General features: G+C 42.2%; 1 protein-coding gene across 5 annotated transcripts in view; it reads left to right on the forward strand.

The window, feature by feature from the left end:
• Positions 1-18,849, forward strand: part of FECH (ferrochelatase) — a 39,284-nt gene extending 20,435 nt beyond the window's left edge. For 3 of the 5 annotated variants that reach the window (XM_074383358.1, XM_039463826.2, XM_074383360.1), the window contains 7 exons: positions 1,061-1,195; positions 4,284-4,390; positions 7,965-8,063; positions 12,540-12,647; positions 13,068-13,232; positions 16,394-16,453; positions 16,900-18,849. In XM_074383358.1, the coding sequence (XP_074239459.1) occupies positions 1,061-1,195; positions 4,284-4,390; positions 7,965-8,063; positions 12,540-12,647; positions 13,068-13,232; positions 16,394-16,453; positions 16,900-17,034 (809 nt within the window). In that variant the 3' untranslated portion in view covers positions 17,035-18,849. The remainder of the gene's footprint in view (positions 1-1,060; positions 1,196-4,283; positions 4,391-7,964; positions 8,064-12,539; positions 12,648-13,067; positions 13,233-16,393; positions 16,454-16,899) is intronic. The other 2 variants (XM_074383359.1, XM_039463827.2) reach the window with 1 other exon arrangement.
• Positions 18,850-19,200: the final 351 nt, after the last annotated feature.

Raw genomic sequence — 19,200 nt, forward strand, 5'->3', positions numbered from 1 at the left:
GCCCCTTCTAATGCTTTGGATGGTAACATTATCGTGGTTCAGTACTACCTGACATTCATGTACTGATTCTCACTGTCACCTCTGAGTGTAAGTTATATGTAATCCTATGAAAAGGCAAGGAACCAAGACTAAGTAAGTTTAGGAAACTTGTAGTTTTGTGACTTTATACATGCTTAAGCAGTTAGGTGGTGTGAATGTTTTTTAAATACAGGAAAGGGAGATGCGGGAGGAAGAAGAATATAGAGGAGCATGTTGGTGAAAGGACAGGGAAGGGACAGGGAAAGAACACAAGGATATGTAGCAGGTATGGGCCATTTAGACATCAAGAACAATGGCTTTAAATCCCATGTGGTACCTCCAAATTAAGCATTGTTTTATATGTGTGATGAGGAGAATCATTTTAATCATTTGTTATCAATGATTTTTTTTTTTTTTTTTTTTTTACGTATCCAAGAGGTCTTGCATTTTTTAAATACAAACAAGGTGGCCTGGGGATTTGGGGAACTGGGTAATAGGAGCAGGGTAGGGGGACCTGGGAGGAGCGAGAAGCATGGGGCGGGGCTTCCAGGCTCTAATTCCAGCTTGACCACCTGCAAGGTGTGACTTTGGGCAGTTCAGTTAACCTTCAGAGTCTCTGTTTTCTTATCTGAAAAACAAGGTTTAAATGATTAAAAAAATAACACACAGTGTCTACCATGGTGTCTGGTATGCAAGAGGAAGTCCTATTTTAGAATAAGTGTTGTTTTTTCCTCCTTTCTCTTGAGGCTCTCTTATGCCAGCCAAAAACAGAGAATTAGGAACAGAAGTTTGAGTTTTAAAAACCACTGTGCAGTAAAGGTGTGTGGGTGGGGTGCTGATCCCCGAAAATCCTGATTAAAAGTCCACATACCAGCTGAAGAGTGGATAAGATCCAAGGAATATGCTGAACTTGCCTTCACTGTCAGTGCCATAGGAAATTACATTAGCTGCTCTTTGTTCTGGCATTGCGTTATGTTTGGTGACTCTCAGGAATCTATATAAAGATTAATACTTTCTCCTTTCCACATGCGCTTCCTAATAGCCCCTCACAAATACTATATTGGATTTCGGTACGTCCATCCTTTAACGGAAGAAGCAATTGAAGAGATGGAGAGAGATGGCCTAGAAAGGGCTATTGCTTTCACGCAGTATCCACAGTACAGCTGCTCCACCACAGGTAAGGCATCTCTCTTTCACAGTGGACAGGTAGATGCGGTGCCGGCAAAGATAACAAGGAGTCTAAGTACTGAGGGAGAAGGATGAATCATTTGCAATTTGAATGGCAAATCCAGCCTGTCTTCTTTCAACATGGGAGTTTAGGTCAGTCCATTTGAAGTCTCATGGTCCATCTGTCCCTTGAATTATTGGCCACTTGGCTGGGGATTACAAATGGTGGGCGGTAGGCAGTGGCTGGTAAGTGCTCAGCGCTTTAATGCTATTGTGTAATGGATCAGTAAATGAACCTTAAGGCACTTTCTAGGTTTGTGCGATAAACCTTCTTTTTATGGCTACCCAGATTTTCTTTCTTTCTTTGTCTCAAAAAAAAAAAAAAAAAAAAAAAAAAAAAAGAGTTTTGCTCTTGTTGCCCAAGCTGGAGTGTGCAATGGTGCAATCTCGGCTCACTACAACCTCCGCCTCCCGAGTTCAAGAGGTGGTTCTGCCTCAGCCTCCCAAGTAGCTGGGATTACAGGCATGTGCCACCACACCTGGCTAATTTTGTATTTTTTAGTAGAGACGGGGTTTCTCTTTGTTGGTCAGGCTGGTCTTGAACTCCTGACCTCAGGTGATCCACCCATCTCGGCCTCCCAAAGTGCTGGGCTTATAGGCATGAGCCACTGCTCCTGGCCACAGATTTTCTTATTGATATAGCAAAGATTGTAACTGTTCCCATTTTGAAAGCAAAGAGGCCCACACAACGTGGGAAATACTGGTATTTTGTTGTTGCTGTTGTGCTGATACATTGGTTGGTTGATGGTAAAACTAAAGCCCAGTTTGGAGTTTCCTTTGCAAAATTCTCTGTGTTCCTGATTTTGGAAAATGTTACTGCTTGTTGTTTTCTGTGTATTTAACTGGAGCTGAAGAATAATCTGTGTTTGGCAATCTCTGTATCATTCATTGTAGGCAGAGCTGCTGCTGTCACCCACAAATACATTTGTTTGCATTCATTGCAAGGATTGAGGTCTGCACATTCTTAGTCCCAAATTGCTTTTGGATATTAATGTTTATCATTTTCTGTAACCATAAGGAGAATCAAGACTATTGGAAGAAAAAGTCAAAGCTTGTTATGTGCCTTAAATATTTGTTCAGATAACTCATTTAAATGCCTGAGTTCTCATATACCTCAAGAGTTTAAATTATCAGCCGGTGGCTCAAGCCTGTAATCCCAGCACTTTGGGAGGCCGAGGAGGGTGGATCATGAGGTCAAGAGATCGAGACCATCCTGGTCAACATGGTGAAACCCCGTCTCTACTAAAAATACAAAAAATTAGCTGGGCATGGTGGCGCGTGCCTGTAATCCCAGCTACTCAGGAGGCTGAGGCAGGAGAATTGCCTGAGCCCAGGAGGCGGAGGTTGAGGTTGCGGTGAGCTGAGATCACGCCATTGCACTCTTTTTTTTTTTTTTTTTTTTCTCTGAGACAGAGTCTCGCTCTGTCATTGCAACCTCTGTCTTCCAGGTTCAAGCAATTCTCCTGCCTCAGCCTCCCGAGTAGCTGGGATTACAGGCATGTATCACCATGCTTGGCTAATCTTTGTATTTTTGGTAGAGACAGGGTTTTACCATGTTGGCCAGGTTCATCTCAAACTCCTGGCCACAAGTAATATACCTTCCTCAGCCTCCTAAAGTGCTGGGATTATAGGCGCTCTGCTTAAATTATTATTTCTTTTTGGAATGTGCTACTACAAAAAGTTGGGTTGTTTATTGAATGTTTCCAAGCAACCTGAAAGCACTAATGTAGCTTCCAGATGCCCCCTTGCACATATGAAAATAATATCTACCTGTGAAGTATGGTTTATAATGTGAACATAGTGGTGACTACTTTTTGATTTCTGGACAGATTGTTTCTGAACCTTGAATGGAGTCCTTTTGAATTCTTCTGATTCACTGTATTCTACTCACCAAAATGGAACCTGTCTATCCTTCTGGAAGTTGAGTCTTAGTCTGAGGGTATATTTGATTTAAAATATGCTCTCTCCTGACTAACATTTTAAATTGGAAACCTAACTAATAGTTCTTACAGTTAGAGAGCCCAGAGGACTGGTGATGGAAAGCATGGAGAGGCGGAGGTTGCAGTGAGCTGAGATCACGCCATTACACTCCAGCCTGGGCAACAAGAGCAAAACTCCGTCTCAAAACCAACCAACCTAACAAAAAATCATTATAAAGCTTTTATTGTAACATAGAAAATATTTATCTCAGAATATTTAGTAAAAATGCTCAAAATACTCAGCATGCAGAATTGCATATATATTAAAAATTACAACTTTGTAAAACGAAATAGCTATAAAGAAAAAAAGAACTATATTAGAGTAAAACAATGACTGTGATTAGCACGCTGGGAAAATGCTCAGTTCCTTTTTTCTTTCCTTCCCCATCCCATACATTTTCTGTGATGGGGTTGATAATCTTTGTAACTGTGAAAAAAACCGTACTTTCTTTCTTTCTTTTTTTTTTTTTTTTTTTTTTGAGACAGGGTTTTGCTGTTGTTGCCCAGGCTGGAGTGCAATGGTGCAATCTTGGCTCACTGCAATCTCCGCCTCCTGGATTTAAGTGATTCTCCTGCCTCAGCCTCCAGAGTAGCTGGAATTACAGACATGCACCACCATGCTCTGCTAATTGTGAATTTTTTTAGTAGAGACAGGGGTCTCAAACTCCCGACCTCGGGTGATCCGCCCACCTCGGTTTCCCAAAGTGCTGGGATTACAGGGATGAGCCACGACGCCCAGCCAACATACTTTCAATTGTAAGACTTGTCCCTGTAAATATGACTGCTTGTATTTCATAACTCTGCAGCCAGCTTGTTTTTCACTAGAACTGACATCAGTAATCTTTGAAAGTCCATTGAAATTGATTGCTTTTTAGTGATCTTCATTTTCAGGGTAGTTAAATCTGTATGCACTTTAGAGTACTGAAATAATTTGTAATTAGACTGATTCAGTATAGAAGCAGTTACTGCTTTGAACTTATATATACTACCTTTACGAGTCTGTTTTTTATTTTCACCAAAATCAAAATGCATCTACTGAGTGGCCTCTGTATATTTCAGGCAGCAGCTTAAATGCCATTTACAGATACTATAATCAAGTGGGACGGAAGCCCATGATGAAGTGGAGCACTATTGACAGGTGGCCCACACATCGCCTCCTCATTCAGGTAAGCCAGTGACTGCCAGCCGCCCTTCACCCCATTGTCTAGTGTGAATCAGCTGCTCGTCCCTTCTGGGTTTATGTTCATCCTTCTGAGCCTTACTGTTCTCTGGCTTAAATTGTGTGTTAGGGATTAAATAAAAGTATTACACCCTTGATTTATTATGAAAAGAGAAAATGAATTTAAAGATGAAAATGATTAGACTCTTCTTTCTTCACATTAATGCTATTAGTCCCAAATCGTCACAAAGTGATATTTTGAGTTTTGAGTTTCCCATGACCAGAAGATCATTAAAGATTGTGCATGGTGTTTCAGCTAACTCACATTTAGAGATTGAATGACTAACCAGTGAATTAAATTTTCTAGTTTCTAAATCTTTGAAAATGTCAAAAGATTTAAAAAATGTAAAAGTAATATAGCTGTATGTTCTGAGACATGAAAATGAATTGAATGTTTCAATTGAGAAAGTTTCACATATTAAAAGAAATTTCATATTTCTTCTATACAGTTTATATTTATAATACTTTTATTAACAGATGCTTGATTTTAGGAGAATAAGTTAAAATTACAGTTCTAAAATTAGTAGCTTTGAACTTATGTTATCATATTCTTTTCTGCCTGTCAAATATGAGAGGGCAATTGGTAAAATATTGCCCTAAATTATGCAAACATAATTTTGTTCTGCTAGTAGAAGTTTCTGTTTTTGAGTTATTTTAGGTAGAGGTAGTACTAAGTCATTTAGATTTTATCCGTTTTATTTTTCACTCCCTGAAGGTTTTCTGACTCCTGGCAAAAAGTCCTACTCACAACTTCTAAAGTCTGGTGTCACTGAAATCTGTGACCACTAGATGGTGCTAGATATCATTGAAATCAGGACAGCTCTCCCCAGAGCAGTGTTCCATGGGCATATAAAGGGTTAACACTTGGGTTGAAATCCAATTTTAAGTAAAAAGTGAAAAGAAGGCTTACCCTTAGGGCTGGGTGTAGTTGTGGTCTCTGTGTGCACCACTGACGGCTGTATTGCTGGGTCCAGCCAGCACTGCCTGAAGCACCAGCAGCCCGGGTTTTGCTCTGGGAGGCCTGTGATTGGAAAGGAGGGGTGTTTCAGGTCAGCACTGACATGTGGTAGCAGGGAATGGAGGGATCTGCACAGCATCTGCCTGCCCTGAACGAGTGAGTAATTAGATTTGCATTAAAATTCAGCCCTTTGAAAAGGGGGGAAGCAGGACGATGGAAAGGTCTCTTAACTGAGGAAGTCTCTGTTCATAAAATGAAAGGGAATTTTAGAGGCATTTATCTGCCCTTCTAGATGATGTGATTGAAGGCTCTGAGAGGCTCGGTGCCTCTTTCATTCTGCAGAGGGGTTGCGTATAGAAAATACTGCAGATGGGTTTTAGGTGATTTAAATAACACTTCTCCTTGCCCATGGTGCCTCAGTTTTGAGGATGGCTTTTTTGTGTTTTTACTTGCAGTTTTGCAAGCCAAGAAAAAAAGCAAAACAAAACACTAAGCTTTGGATAGGATGTGACATTTTTGGAAACCGGAAAACAAAACTAAAATTAAAAATATAGTTAAAAACTACAAATTCCATTTTGAATTCACATTTCTACTTGGCATAGGTAGTAATTACTCCAAATAGTCATTTTATTACTGTTTTCTGTAATATTGGCACTTATCTGGCCGTTGGAGTAATTGGAGCAAATACATGTTCTAGGCTCCTGTCTAAACCTTGCAGTGGGCCTCTTTATCTAGGCTGAGGTCCAAAAATAATCCTTTCTGAGCATCCTTAGTTTCCAAACACTGCAAAGACCAGAAAATACTGGTTTTGTTTGTGTTTAATCCTGTCACATTTACTGAGAATTTACATGATAAATTCTGAAAAAGGAATTTACCTTTAGGTACCATTTTATGCCTTAGGACATTTATTTACCACATTTTGAGAATTCTTGAAAGATTAATCATATCTTAATATTTCTCAGGGAATAGTTTGCTTATCCCATTGTTTTCACTGACACTGACATATCAAACTACCAACAAGTGCAGATTTACATTTATAATTTTTAAAAAGTTATAATGGAAGTTTGCAAATAATTTTAGATATGCAGAAAAGTTACAAGATTAAAAACAGTATAAGGAACTCTCATCTACTCTTTTACCTATATTCATGTATTATTATTATTTTGAGACAGGGTTTCACTCTGTTGTCCAGGCTGGAGTGCAGTGGCATGTTCATAGCTCACTGCAGCCGTGACCTCCTGGGCTTAAGTGATCCTCCTGCCTCAGCCTTCTCAGATGCCACAGGCATGTCCATCATGCCCTGCTAATTTTTAAAAATGTTGTGGAGATTAGGTCTTTCCATGTTGCCCAGGCTGGTCTTGAATTTCTGGGCTCAAGCAATCCTCCCACCTTGGCTCCCAAAGTGCTGGGATTACTGCCGTGAGCCACCGCGTCTGGCCTATCGACGTGTTAACATGTGTATCCCACTTGGTTTATCATTTACATACTCTATGTGTGTGTATATGTGTGTGTCTCTGTGTTTGTATATACATGCTTTTTTTCCTGACCCATTTGGGAATAAGTTATTCATATATCACCATCATCTATACCTAAACACTTAGGTGTGTGTTTCCTAAAATCAGGAATATTCTCTTACATAACCACAATACAACATTCAAATTCAGTAAATTTAACATCAATACATAAACTTTTACTTAATTTACATTCATATTCTGATTTTGTCAGTTGACCCGTTTCTGTCTTTTGTAGCATTTTTTATAGGCTAAATGACAGAGAATGATTAAAGTATAAGATGAAAGAAAGCCCTTCAGCTCTGGTATTTCAGCACCTATCAATGTGAATCAGAAAGTGCTAGCTAGACGAAGGCAGCTCCCTGGTCTGGTGGACAGAGGCTTGGAGCGGGAGGCAGGAACCACGTTCTTTCCCAAGTTCCCCAGATGGGACTGAATGGGCCCCTGAGCTTACCACACCTTTCCCCGCTCTGTGAATTTAGTGGGTGTGTATCACCTGTCATCTGTTACTGTGAAGGTTTTTATAAAAATGGACTTGATGGGGATACAAGGCTCAGAAGAAAATGTTGTAAAAATAGAACAGTATTTTCTTATTTCGCTACTATTTCTGACTCATGTATTTAATGTGGTATGCCTGAAAGCCAAACCAAGGAGGCTTTAGAAAGACCCTGTAAGCTGTTTTCCTGCTAACGGAGCAAATGAGACGTCTTAAAACAACTTCTCCTTCCCATCTGTGTTTCCTTTCCATCTGGAAGTGTGCCCTGTCCTTCCCGAGGGGAAGCACATCCACGGCGCACATTTGCAGTGAGCCATTAGTGAGCTTTAGAAGTTTCCCAGCAAATTCCCCAGGCCCCTGAAACCGTTATGATCCATTTTGATAATAAACCAATGCTTAGAGGCTGGACTGTTTGCAATTTTTAAAAAAAGAGAGGTCTGATTTTTGAGGGTTGCTCTGAGATTTTTGGTGTAGCTTTCATTTTAAAAATATTTCCTTTTTCCTTCAATTTCTCTCTTCCCTTCCTCTTTATCCTCCTTTCTTGTGATTCCCGCAGTGCTTTGCAGACCACATTCTAAAGGAACTGGACCATTTTCCACTTGAGAAGAGAAGCGAGGTGGTCATTCTGTTTTCTGCTCACTCACTGCCAATGTCTGTAAGTAAGAATGTTTTGTTGTATGACCTAGTGATAGAGGATTGGGTGATTTCATTTTCTAAATGTGTAAAATGAGTCTAGCTTCCATTATGTCCTAAGCCCAGTGCAAGAATGAATTCTCAAATCTCAGACGTGCTGCTAATTTTTTTTTCCTGATACTTGACTTGCTGCTGGTTTAACTAGCCTCATTTCTTCAAACCTCATAACAATGAATTCAAATTTTAGTGTTTTAAATAGATCTTTTCCTTTTTTTTGAGACAGAGTCTTGCTCTGTCACCCAGGCTGGAGTACAATGTCACGATCTCAGCTCACTGCAACCTCTGCCTCCTGGGTTCAAGCAATTCTCCTGCCTCAACCTCCCAAGTAGCTGGAATTATAGGCACCCACCACATGCCTAGCTAATTTTTTTTATTTTTAGTAGAAACTGGGTTTCACCATGTTGGCCAGAGTGGTCTCAAACTCCTGACCTCAGGTGATCCACCTGCCTTGGCCTGCCAAGGTGCTGGGATTACAGGTATGAGCCACCACGCCTGGCTCCTTTTTTCTTTAAAATGATAACTTGAAGATATATTCAAATGTAAGACTTTCCAATAAGTGGAACAGTTAAGAGAAGGTTACTTTCGCCTGTCCTGTCATCAGAGCTCAGCGTGATGTTGCTGTGTGTTGAGTGGGAGGGTCTCCGTTCAGATGAAGCCTCTCAATTCCATGCTTTTGTCCTCAGGGTTTGGTAGGGCTGTTTGAATTCCAGGCAGCCACTGCAGTTTGCTAAGACCCAGGACACATTTTTGCAAGTGAATACAGAGGATCAAATTGGGATCTGGCTGCTCTTTAGTTCATCATATTACACTAGGCTGTTCATCCAGATGCTACAGTCTGTGCTGTAGCTGTCTCGTTGGAAACAAGAATGATCAAGCTAGTGTGCTGTATGGTAATATAGAAGTGCTTGGAATAAGTAACCAGTTTCATCTGCTCAGAACTAGCATTGTGTCCTAAAAACAGTGCTTTCCAAGCCGGAGAGGTGGAGAATTATCTCTTCATAGGTGTGATTGAGGTTTTAACAACATTGGGAATGGAGCCAACCTGTCTGGGGCCATGATTGTAACTGGGCCTTACCGCCCCCTGGTGGCCATGAGGGACAAGCCCTTGTAGATTTTCCACTCATCTCTGCTGGGCCTCATGTGGGTGGGTGGTAGGAGGCTCTGGAAATAAATTCCTCTCTCTGGACCTCTGGACCTCTCTTCTGGAAGCTCGCCTATTTTAATGGGTTTGCATTTCCTTTTCTGGTGTCAGGCAGTCCTTTGCACATGTCCATCCTCCTGCCTCATCCTGTATATGGCGAGACCTGGCCTGGGGTGCCAGAGGGAAGCTCTTGAACCAGCTTGGAGCAAACACATTTGCTTTTTTTTTTTTTTTTTTTTTGATGGGGTCTTGCTCTGTTGCCCAGGCTGGAGTGCAATGGTGCGATCATGGCTCACTGCAGCCTCCACCTCCTGGATTCAAGCGATTTTCCTGCCATAGCCATCTGAGGATCTGGGACTACGGGCACACAACACCCCACCTGGCTAAGTTTTTGTATTTTTAGTAGAGACAGAGTTTCACCATGTTGCCCAGGCTGGTCTCAACATCAACTGATCCACCCCCCTTGGCCTCCCAAAATGCTGGGATCACAGGCATGAGCCACTGTGCCCGGGCAAAACCCACTTTTGTAGTGGGGATTCCAGGCACTGCCTGGCCTCCCCTCACCCTGGTCTCACTCACTTCCTTGGTCTTTCCCCTGGAGGTGGAGCATGCTGCTTCCGGGTTATTGTGCTGCTCAAGCATTCTTGTGGGACCAGGAAGTGCCACAATGTCATAAGGATAAGTCTGGCGTGGGGAGGACAGTTGGAGAGTTGAGAGAGAGCGCTGACCTAGCACGCTCTTCTCTTCCCCGACATTTATTTCTAACGACTTTTTAAACTTTTTATTTTGAAGTAATTTTTAAACTTACAGGAAACTAGTTAAAAGAGTAAAGAGTTAAAAGAGTACGTACCCCTTCTCCTCAGCTTCCCTGAACGTTAACATCTCACACAACCCTCTGCAGTTATCAACACTAACTAAGAAGGCAGCTCCGGCACGCTGCTGTTCCCTGCACTCTGGACTTCATGCGGATGTCACCTCTGTTTCCAAAGCTGTCTTTTTTCTCTTCCAGGACCCAGTCCAGGGTCCCACACTGTGTGTGGGTGTGGGGTTTCCTCAGCACCCTCCAATCTGCGACGGTTCTTATACTTGGCTTTTCTTTCATCACCTTGATTTTTTTTTTTTTTTTTTTTTTTGAGACAGGGTCTCACTCTGTCACTCGGGCTGGAGTGCTGCGGTGCAGTTACAACTCACTGCAGCCTTGACCTCCCAGACCTGGGTGATCCTCTCACCTCAGCCTCCTGAGCGGCTGGGACTACAGGCGCACACCACCACACCCAGCTAACTTTTGTATTTTTTGAAGAGACAGGGCTTCGCCATTTGCTCAAGCTGGTCTCGACTTCCTGGGCCCAGGTGATCCACCCACCTCCGCCTCCCAAAGTGCTGAGATTACCACCACGCCCTGCCGCACCTTGGTATCTTTGAGGAGCCATTTTTAGGAAGTCAGTTGTTTTGTGGCGCGATCTGTCTGAAGTTCTCTCACGATTAGATTGCGGTTATGCATCATTGGCGGGCCCTGCTCTGTGCGTCACACCCGGGGGTCCGTGATGTCAATGTGCTTTTCTTCTGGCGATGTGATCCCTGGTCCCTCGTTTAAGGTTGTGTCTGCCATGTTGATCCATCCTACAATTACTAGTTTTCACTTTGTAATTAAAAATGTCTTGGAGGAGGTACTTTGAGACAATACAGAGATTCTGTTATTCCTCAGTTTGCTCTAATCTTAGCATCCACAGGTAGTTCATGTTTGTGGCATTACTGCATTGCTGTTCCAGTGGCGGCTTTGCGTTTCCTTCACTCCTTCGACGTTTATGCCTCCCATGGCTTTTAAACAAACCAGTAGTAATAATCATAAAATAGTTCGTCAGTACATATATACACACACTATACTGTACTATACTATATGTACTATACAGTATATATAGTATATAACATACTGACATACATAGTATACATATATAGCATATGTCAGTACATATATACATATATATATGTGAGTTGACAGAGCAAGACTCCATCTCAAAACATACATATATATACACATATATATGTTTTGAGATGGAGTCTATATGTATATATATACACACACATATATATGCATATATGTGTGTGTGTGTGTGTGTGTGTGTGTATGTATGTACTGATGAACTATTTTTGTCAGTTTTGAGATGGAGTCTTGCTCTGTCACCCAGGCTGGAGTGCAGTGGTGCAATCTCGGCTCACTGCAAAATTTGTCTCCCGGGTTCAAGCAGTCCTCCAGCCTCAGCCTCCTGAGTAGCTGGGATTATAGGGGCCGCCACCAAACCTGGCTGATTTTTGTATTTTTAGTAGAGACTGGGTTTCACTATGTTGGCCAGGCTGGTCTTGAACTCCTGACCTCAGGCAATCGACCCACCTTGGCCTCCCAAAGTGCTGGGATTACAGGGGTGAGACACTGTACCCAACTTGTCATTATATTTAATTTCACCAATATTTATTGAGCACCTGCTATATTCCAGGCACTGTTTCTATCCATATCATAGGATATGGAAATGAAGAAAACAGACAAAAATCTTTCTCTTCAGAGAGTATGGAGAAAAGATAATAAACATAATACACACAGAAACAGTATGGTAGATTAGCAGGTAACAGATGCTGTAGAAGAAAATAAAGCCAGGTGAGGGCTGGGGAGTCAGTACACAGTAAATATTTAAAGCATTAAAATTTACATGGAAACATTTCAAAGGTATTAACAAGGGAATGTGTATGAAACATTTGCTGTGCACAGAGCGTTTGCCTGTTGTCCATTGTTGCAGGAAGAGTGGAGAGAGAGGAAGTGGAAGGTGCAGGTCGTACTCTTGGAGGTGCCTGTAACCTGCACCCAGGTGCTGCATTCCTCCTCTGATTCCACTGGGGTTTACCGTAAATCCAGCAGTTCTGTACATTGTCCATGCAGCCCTCTTTCACTTCCTGTTGTGAAATCACTACTCACATGACCACCAGTGTAGAAATTCCCATCCTGCCCAGCTTTTCTGTCATCTTCATATTTCAGATAAGAGAGAGAACCATCCTTAGACCCATGAATAACATGGAACATGGAAGTCTACACCCTCTTAGGGACCTTAGAGATGACTGAGTGAAGGGTTTTTCTTTGGCTGATGGAGAAGTGGAACTAAGGAAGTTCGGTGACTGAACTCAGACCGTATCATCATTGGTGCAGAAGACAGAAAGGGAGGACTTTGTTCCAGGGCTCACACCGTGTCAGCACATAGTCGGGGCCTTCTCAGTGTTGGTGACTGAACACCCATTGTGTCTCTCCTGCAGGTGGTCAACAGAGGTGACCCGTATCCTCAGGAGGTGAGCGCCACTGTCCAAAAAGTCATGGAAAGGCTGGGGTACTGCAACCCCTTCCGACTCGTGTGGCAATCCAAGGTGGGTGGCTTCCACACTTCTGCGGGCAACCAGCTCTTTTGGTAAAGTTTACTTTATGAGTTAGTTATGAAATGGTAGATTTGGCTCCTCCACGTAGACAGGCTGTTCCATAACCTGATTCCTCACCATGGGCAGAAGGAACTCTGCAAGCGAGTAAGATAGAAGGGGACATCAAGTGACTCGTGGAGTTCCATTGGTTTAATATTTTGCTTTTAGCTGCAATGACAGAAACTGTTACTTATTATCTTGAGGCAACTTCTAGGATTCAAGCTTCCATGTGAAAATATCAAACCTATCCAAGCAGGTGTAAAGGGTGGCTTTTGCCCCCGTGGGCAGTGTGTGTGTCTAGGTGGCAAACAGAGATACTACAGACCATCAGGAGCAATGTTCCCCTTACGCTTTCATCTTCCTTTCACATAGGTTGGTCCGATGCCCTGGTTGGGTCCTCAAACAGATGAATCTATCAAAGGACTCTGTGAGAGGGGAAGGAAGAATATCCTCTTGGTTCCGATAGCGTTTACCAGTGACCACATTGAAACGCTGTATGAGCTGGACATCGAGTACTCTCAAGTTTTAGCCAAGGAGGTAAATGCACCTATCTGCATTAATCCCATCATGACTTGTTTTGAAAGGAAACTTTCTCTGCAACTAACTAATGTATCATTCAGAAAATATTGTTTACTATATTTGTTTGCACATATGGTGTCCTCGTTCTTCTGAACAATATGTCATCTGAGTAATAATCTCAACACATTGAGTTAATTCCGTGTCAGCAGTGGGAGGGGAAGCCTGTGTGTTCATTGAACCAGGTGACCCAGGGATCACTGTGGCTGACATCATTTTGTTTAGTTTGAGTTACTGGACTCCTTGAAAGTAATAACAACTACACTTCCTTAAGAAAAAAGAATTGTACTTCTCACTAATTCCAAAGGAAAATGGTTTATTGTTTTATAATTTCTTTTCTTTGCCTAATAGTAACCTTTACTCAGGGCTGTTACATGGCTTCTTGTTGAGTGTCAAGGCATACAGGAGTCATTGTAATTTAAGAGAAGAGCATGAAATGAATGTGGAATCAATGTGTGTTGTGATTTCCTTGACCTCCTTTATGCACTCAATTATTTAGCTATCTGCTGCCGGGTTGTGATAAATCTGATTATTGAAATAACAAATGCCATCTTTGGCCAGGCACGGTGGCTCACGCCTGTCATCCCAGCACTTTGGAAAGCTGAGGCAGGCAGATCACGAGGTCAAGAGATAGAGACCATCTTGGTCAACATGGTGAAACCTTGTCTCTACTAAAAATACAAAAATTAGCTGGGTGTGGTGGTGTGCACCTATAGTCCCAGCTACTCGGGGGAGGCTGAGGCAGGAGAATCGCTTGGACCCAGGAAGCTGAGGTTGCAGTGAGCTGAGATTGCGCCACTGTACTCCAACCTGGCAACAGAGTGAGATTCCATCTCAAACAAACAAACAAACAAACCATCTTTGGTGTCTAGTAATATGAGATGGATGCGAATTGTCATTCAGGGTGGAGAAAAACTATTTGTTCATCTATGTCCTGGCTTCTGAGAGCAGGCCTAAAACCTGTGTCCAATATATAGCTTTATTTTTATGGGGAGTATGGAAGCGTTGGTATCCAAGAAACCCTTTCCTTTCTCTCTGCCAGAGTTTCTGGCCCTGGTCACCCGTGTGTGATAGACGGAGGCCCAGCCTGCAGAAGACTTCATCCTCTCTGGGACTGGGCAGCAGGTGCAGGGCAGGGCAGAGAGTGGGTGGGGCAGAACTTGAGCAAACACCCAGCCCCCATGGATTTTGAATTTCCATGCTGAACATCAATCAGACATGGGTGAAGCTAGGAAGCACCTAAGTTTCTTGTCAGTGATTCTGATAAAGGATTTGCAGGCAAGTTGTAATCGGCTAAGAAGTGGTTGCAGCATTGTCTGTGGATTTCGTTTCAGGATGCCCTCTGTAGCTCACCATGAGCTTGGCTAATCGTGTACTTGCTAAAACTTCAGTGAAAATAATAGTTTAATACCAATATGTTTGGAAAACAATTTTTTTATTTTAACTTTTTTGTGATTTTATAAATTTGTTTAGAGATGAAATCTGGCTCTGTCAACCAGACTGGAGTGCAGTGGCACAGTCATAGCTCCCTGCAACCTCAAAATCCTGGGCTCAGGTGATCCTCTCTCCTCACTGGAGTAGCTGGGACTACAGGTGCACGTGGAATTTCAGTGTTGCTATATATTTTTCTAGTCAGTGTATCGCTGACTCTCCCACCAACGTTGTTGGAAAATGCCCTTTGCCAACATTGGTTATCCTGTGGTAACAGACTTTTATATGAAGTTTGAGAATACAGCCTCTTAAGTTGAGATCCATGTGTTTGCTGAATCTCGATGTTTGTCTCATGGCAATCTCCTGATGTAAATGCTAATCTAAAAGATCAGGTAACTGAGTCCAGCGTGGTGGCTCACACCTGTAGTCTCAGCACTTCGGGAGGCCGAGGCGGGTGGATCACCTGAGGTCAGGAGTTGGAAACCGGCCTGGCCAACATGGGGAAACTCCATCTCTACTAAAATACAAAATTTAGCCGAGCATGTTGGTGCGTGCCTGTAATCCCAGCTACTCGGGAGGCTGAGGCAGGAGAATCACTTGAATTTGAGACGTGGAGGCTGTGGTGAGCTAAGATTGTGCCATTGCACTCCAGCCTGAGCAACAGATTGAGACTCCATCTCAGTAAATAAATAAATAAATAAATAACAAATGACCAAGTACTGAAAAGCTACCAGAAGAAAAGGGAAATAGACGAATCCTAACTAGCTGAGTAAATCATTATTAGACCAATTTCAGTTATTAGGCAGTGAATATTTTTGGAACCGGGAGTAGGGATGGTACTGAAACAATCCTCCCATGTTTTCTTTAGCTTTTTCTCCGTAAGAATATATTTTAGGCCAGACTTGGTAGCTCACACCTGTAATCCCAGCACTTTGGGAGGCTGAGGCGAGTGGATCATTTAAGGTCAGGAGTTCATGACCAGCCTGGTCAACATGGTGAAACCCTGCCTCTACCAAAAATACAAAAACTAGCTGGGCATGGTGGTGGGTGCCTGTAATCCCAGCTACTCAGGAGGCTGAGGCAGGACGATCCCTTGAACCCAGGAGGTGGAGGTTGCAGTGAGCAGAGACAGTGCCACTGCACTCCAGCCTGGGTGACAGAGCAAGACTCCATCTCCAAAAAAAAAAAAAAAAAGGAATATATTTTAAAACCCAACTCTGAATTGGGTCCAATATACATTTTATAGTCAATAAGTTAATTTACTTCATCTTCGCACTTGGGATCAAAACAAATATGAAATTATATTTAAAGTAACATTGTACTTAGGGAGAGTCTATAAAATTATGCATTAGAAAATAGAATTAAAAAAGAATGGTAAGCAGATTTCAGTGGAGAATTTCAAGTGTAACCACAAAAAGGATTCAAAAACAAATCACCTGTGGGAAGGTAACGGGAAGGGGAAGGACATAGGAATTGAGGAATAATTTATGATAACAGGATCAATGTACAGCCCTGTCCCATGACTGTTTTTCATTCATGAGCAAGTCTGAGAACACTTGAAGTCAGACTTTGAATTGTGTGTGTGTGTGTGTGTGTGTCTGTATTTTTTTTGTAGCAGTTTCTTTGAAAAAAAAAAAAGAAGGAAAATAAAACATGTCTGTGTTTTTCCTCCCTTTTCTCATTTGATTCAGTGTGGAGTTGAAAACATCAGAAGAGCAGAGTCTCTTAATGGAAATCCATTGTTCTCTAAGGTATCTACAGTGTTACAACCATTTTAGTAGAACATACCAGAGAGTAATCCTCTGAGAAACTCTTGCAGAATATTGGTTTTTCTCACATATTAGAACATTTGGAGTTCCAATTAATTAGAAAATAAAATCGAATTTTATCCTTATCTGCTCAGTCTTTCTTCAGATAGCCCCAATTTTCTGATTTCTACCCACCTATAACTATGTCTAATTTCAAACCTGCTTTCCAGAGAAAAGGTTTAGTGGATGGGGTAAGAGGATTTCATTTCCTGAAATCTCTGTTTTAACTTTCTGTAAGCTGAGGATTCTCAGGAAAGGAAGATATTGTAGAATTTTATCCAAAATGCTCACTGCTCAGATGGAAAGAAACCTCAAGCCAGAGCGCTGACCTGGGCAGATGAGCAGACCCTGTGCTTCTGATGCCTCTTTGCTTCTTGTCTATCTTCCAGGCCCTGGCCGACTTGGTGCATTCACACATCCAGTCAAACGAGCTGTGCTCCAAGCAGCTAACGCTGAGCTGTCCGCTTTGTGTCAATCCTGTCTGCAGGGAGACTAAATCCTTCTTCACCAACCAGCAGCTGTGACCCCTGCCGGTGGACCCTGTGGCATTAGGCAAATGTCCAACCTCTAGATATCCTCGACATGGAGAGGATGTTGTTTAGAGATCAAGGAAGGAAGTCACCCTTTCTTCATATATATACAGCCTTTGGGCACAAACTGTGTGATTTCTTGAGGATTGGACTTTATTGATAGATTTCTATTTTTATGTAACTATACAGTAAACATTTATATTTTCTCTCTCTAGGTGTAAGTTACTAGTTTGGAATGTCCACTAGGACCTTTAATAAGTAAGCTAAAAATTTATCTTATGAGACACACCTATTTTAAATACAGATTTTGGCTTTATTGCCCCAAACCGTCCTGAAAGGGTACGGGAGGGTTTGGTTTTGTGTGTGTGTGTGTGTGAGTTTAATTTTTATGAAACTTTAAGTACATAGATAACCACTCCTTCCTGCCCCAGTCGAGGCCACGCTGGAAACATCTGCTTTCCGATGGGGCACCTGGGTGGGAGCCTTGCAAGGACTTCAGCCTCAACTGTTCCCAGCACGGGTTCGCTTGTGTCTCTGCCCTCGGAGGTCTGAGCTGGGAGTGCGGTGCGGACTCAGACACTGCGGGAAGGAAACGTGAGTCCTGCGGCGGCCAAGCCTTCCGGCAGCAGCCCACTAACCCCTTTGTGAGCTGTTAGTGTGAATGACATCTGTTTACAGTCTTGTGCATATAGTTGCTGTTTTTGGTTTTTTTTTTTTTTTTTTTTTTTTTTTTGAGACGGAGTTTCTCTCTTGTTACCCAGGCTGGAGTGCAATGGCGCGATCTTGGCTCACCGCAACCTCCGCCTCCTGGGTTCAGGCAATTTTCCTGCCTCAACCTCCTGAATAGCTGGGATTACAGGCACGCGCCACCATGCCCAGCTAATGTTTTGTATTTTTAGTAGAGACGGGGTTTCACCATGTTGACCAGGATGGTCTCGATCTCTTGACCTTGTGATCCACCCACCTTGGCCTCCCGAAGTGCTGGGATTACAGGCTTGAGCCACTGCGCCCGGCCTGTAGTTGCTGTTTTTTAAATGAACATAGTTGAGTGTTTGAAATGAATTTGAAAAAGAAATGTTACTTAACCTTTCACTAATCCCATGGGTTACAGAGAGCTAGGCGGGTAATGTGGTTACCTGCGATGGCTGCTTTTGCCAGCGAGGCCACCATTCATTGGTCATCTTGGTATTTGTGTGTGAATCTTACTTTCCTCGATGTAAAAAGGAATCAAGTATGCATTTCAGAAGTGCTCTGAGAGTCCCCTTATACCCAAGGCTAATAAATGTGTAGAAGTACAGTGTCTATCACACGTGCCTTGATGGGAGTCCAGGGTGCTGCAGGGAAGGGGCTCCCACTGCTTCCGGTGTCCAGGGACAGCGCTGCTGGAAAGGCCGACGACGAGCTTCCCCCTGGAGCTCCTCCCGGACCTCGCGGGCCTTTCCGCCTGGCGGCTTCTCTGTCTTAGTCGAAGGCCTTCTTTCTGCACATTTGTTTTAAGAATTCTTTATAAAGTCAACAGTGCTTTGTAACCTTGAATTCTTCCTTATGATTTTTTATTGTAAAAATTATATAGCCATACAGTGGGACATGTAAAGAATACAGAAAAGTAACCACTTTAATGCAATAACTATTATCGTAATATCGTATTTCATGCCAGTCCTTTCCTGTAGATATTTTTAATGCCATTGCAACCTTGGATTTGTGAGTGAAAAGTGTTTCTAAAAATACAGAAATAATGTCAGATCAGAATCTGATCTTCTGTGTTTGTATTTAAATGGATTAAAAGATTCCTGGTGGTTCTATGAAGAATTTGTAATGATCACTTTCTCTTTCCTCCAAGCCCTGAAACTTTGTTCTTCAAAAGAGCATTTCTTTGATTTTTTTTTTTTTATAAAGCAAGTTTATAAAGTAGAAGTATTAGGCTATTCATAAATCTTTTATATTGAGAATTGGCTGTGTTAATAAATATTACAACATCATTAAGGTTTTAACTAAATTTGATTCATGCTGTCTGTTAAATCAAAACTGATCTAAATTAACCAAAATTATTAAATGTGAGGAACTTTTTTAATACAGGAAAAGAAGCATGGCATCCACTGGAGTTAATGGTTTTCCTACATCGATGACAGTCCTCATGAGTAGCATCTACATTTTAAAATT

The sequence above is a fragment of the Saimiri boliviensis genome, chromosome 13 (assembly GCF_048565385.1).
Source record: "Saimiri boliviensis isolate mSaiBol1 chromosome 13, mSaiBol1.pri, whole genome shotgun sequence".
Lineage (NCBI taxonomy): Eukaryota > Metazoa > Chordata > Mammalia > Primates > Cebidae > Saimiri > Saimiri boliviensis.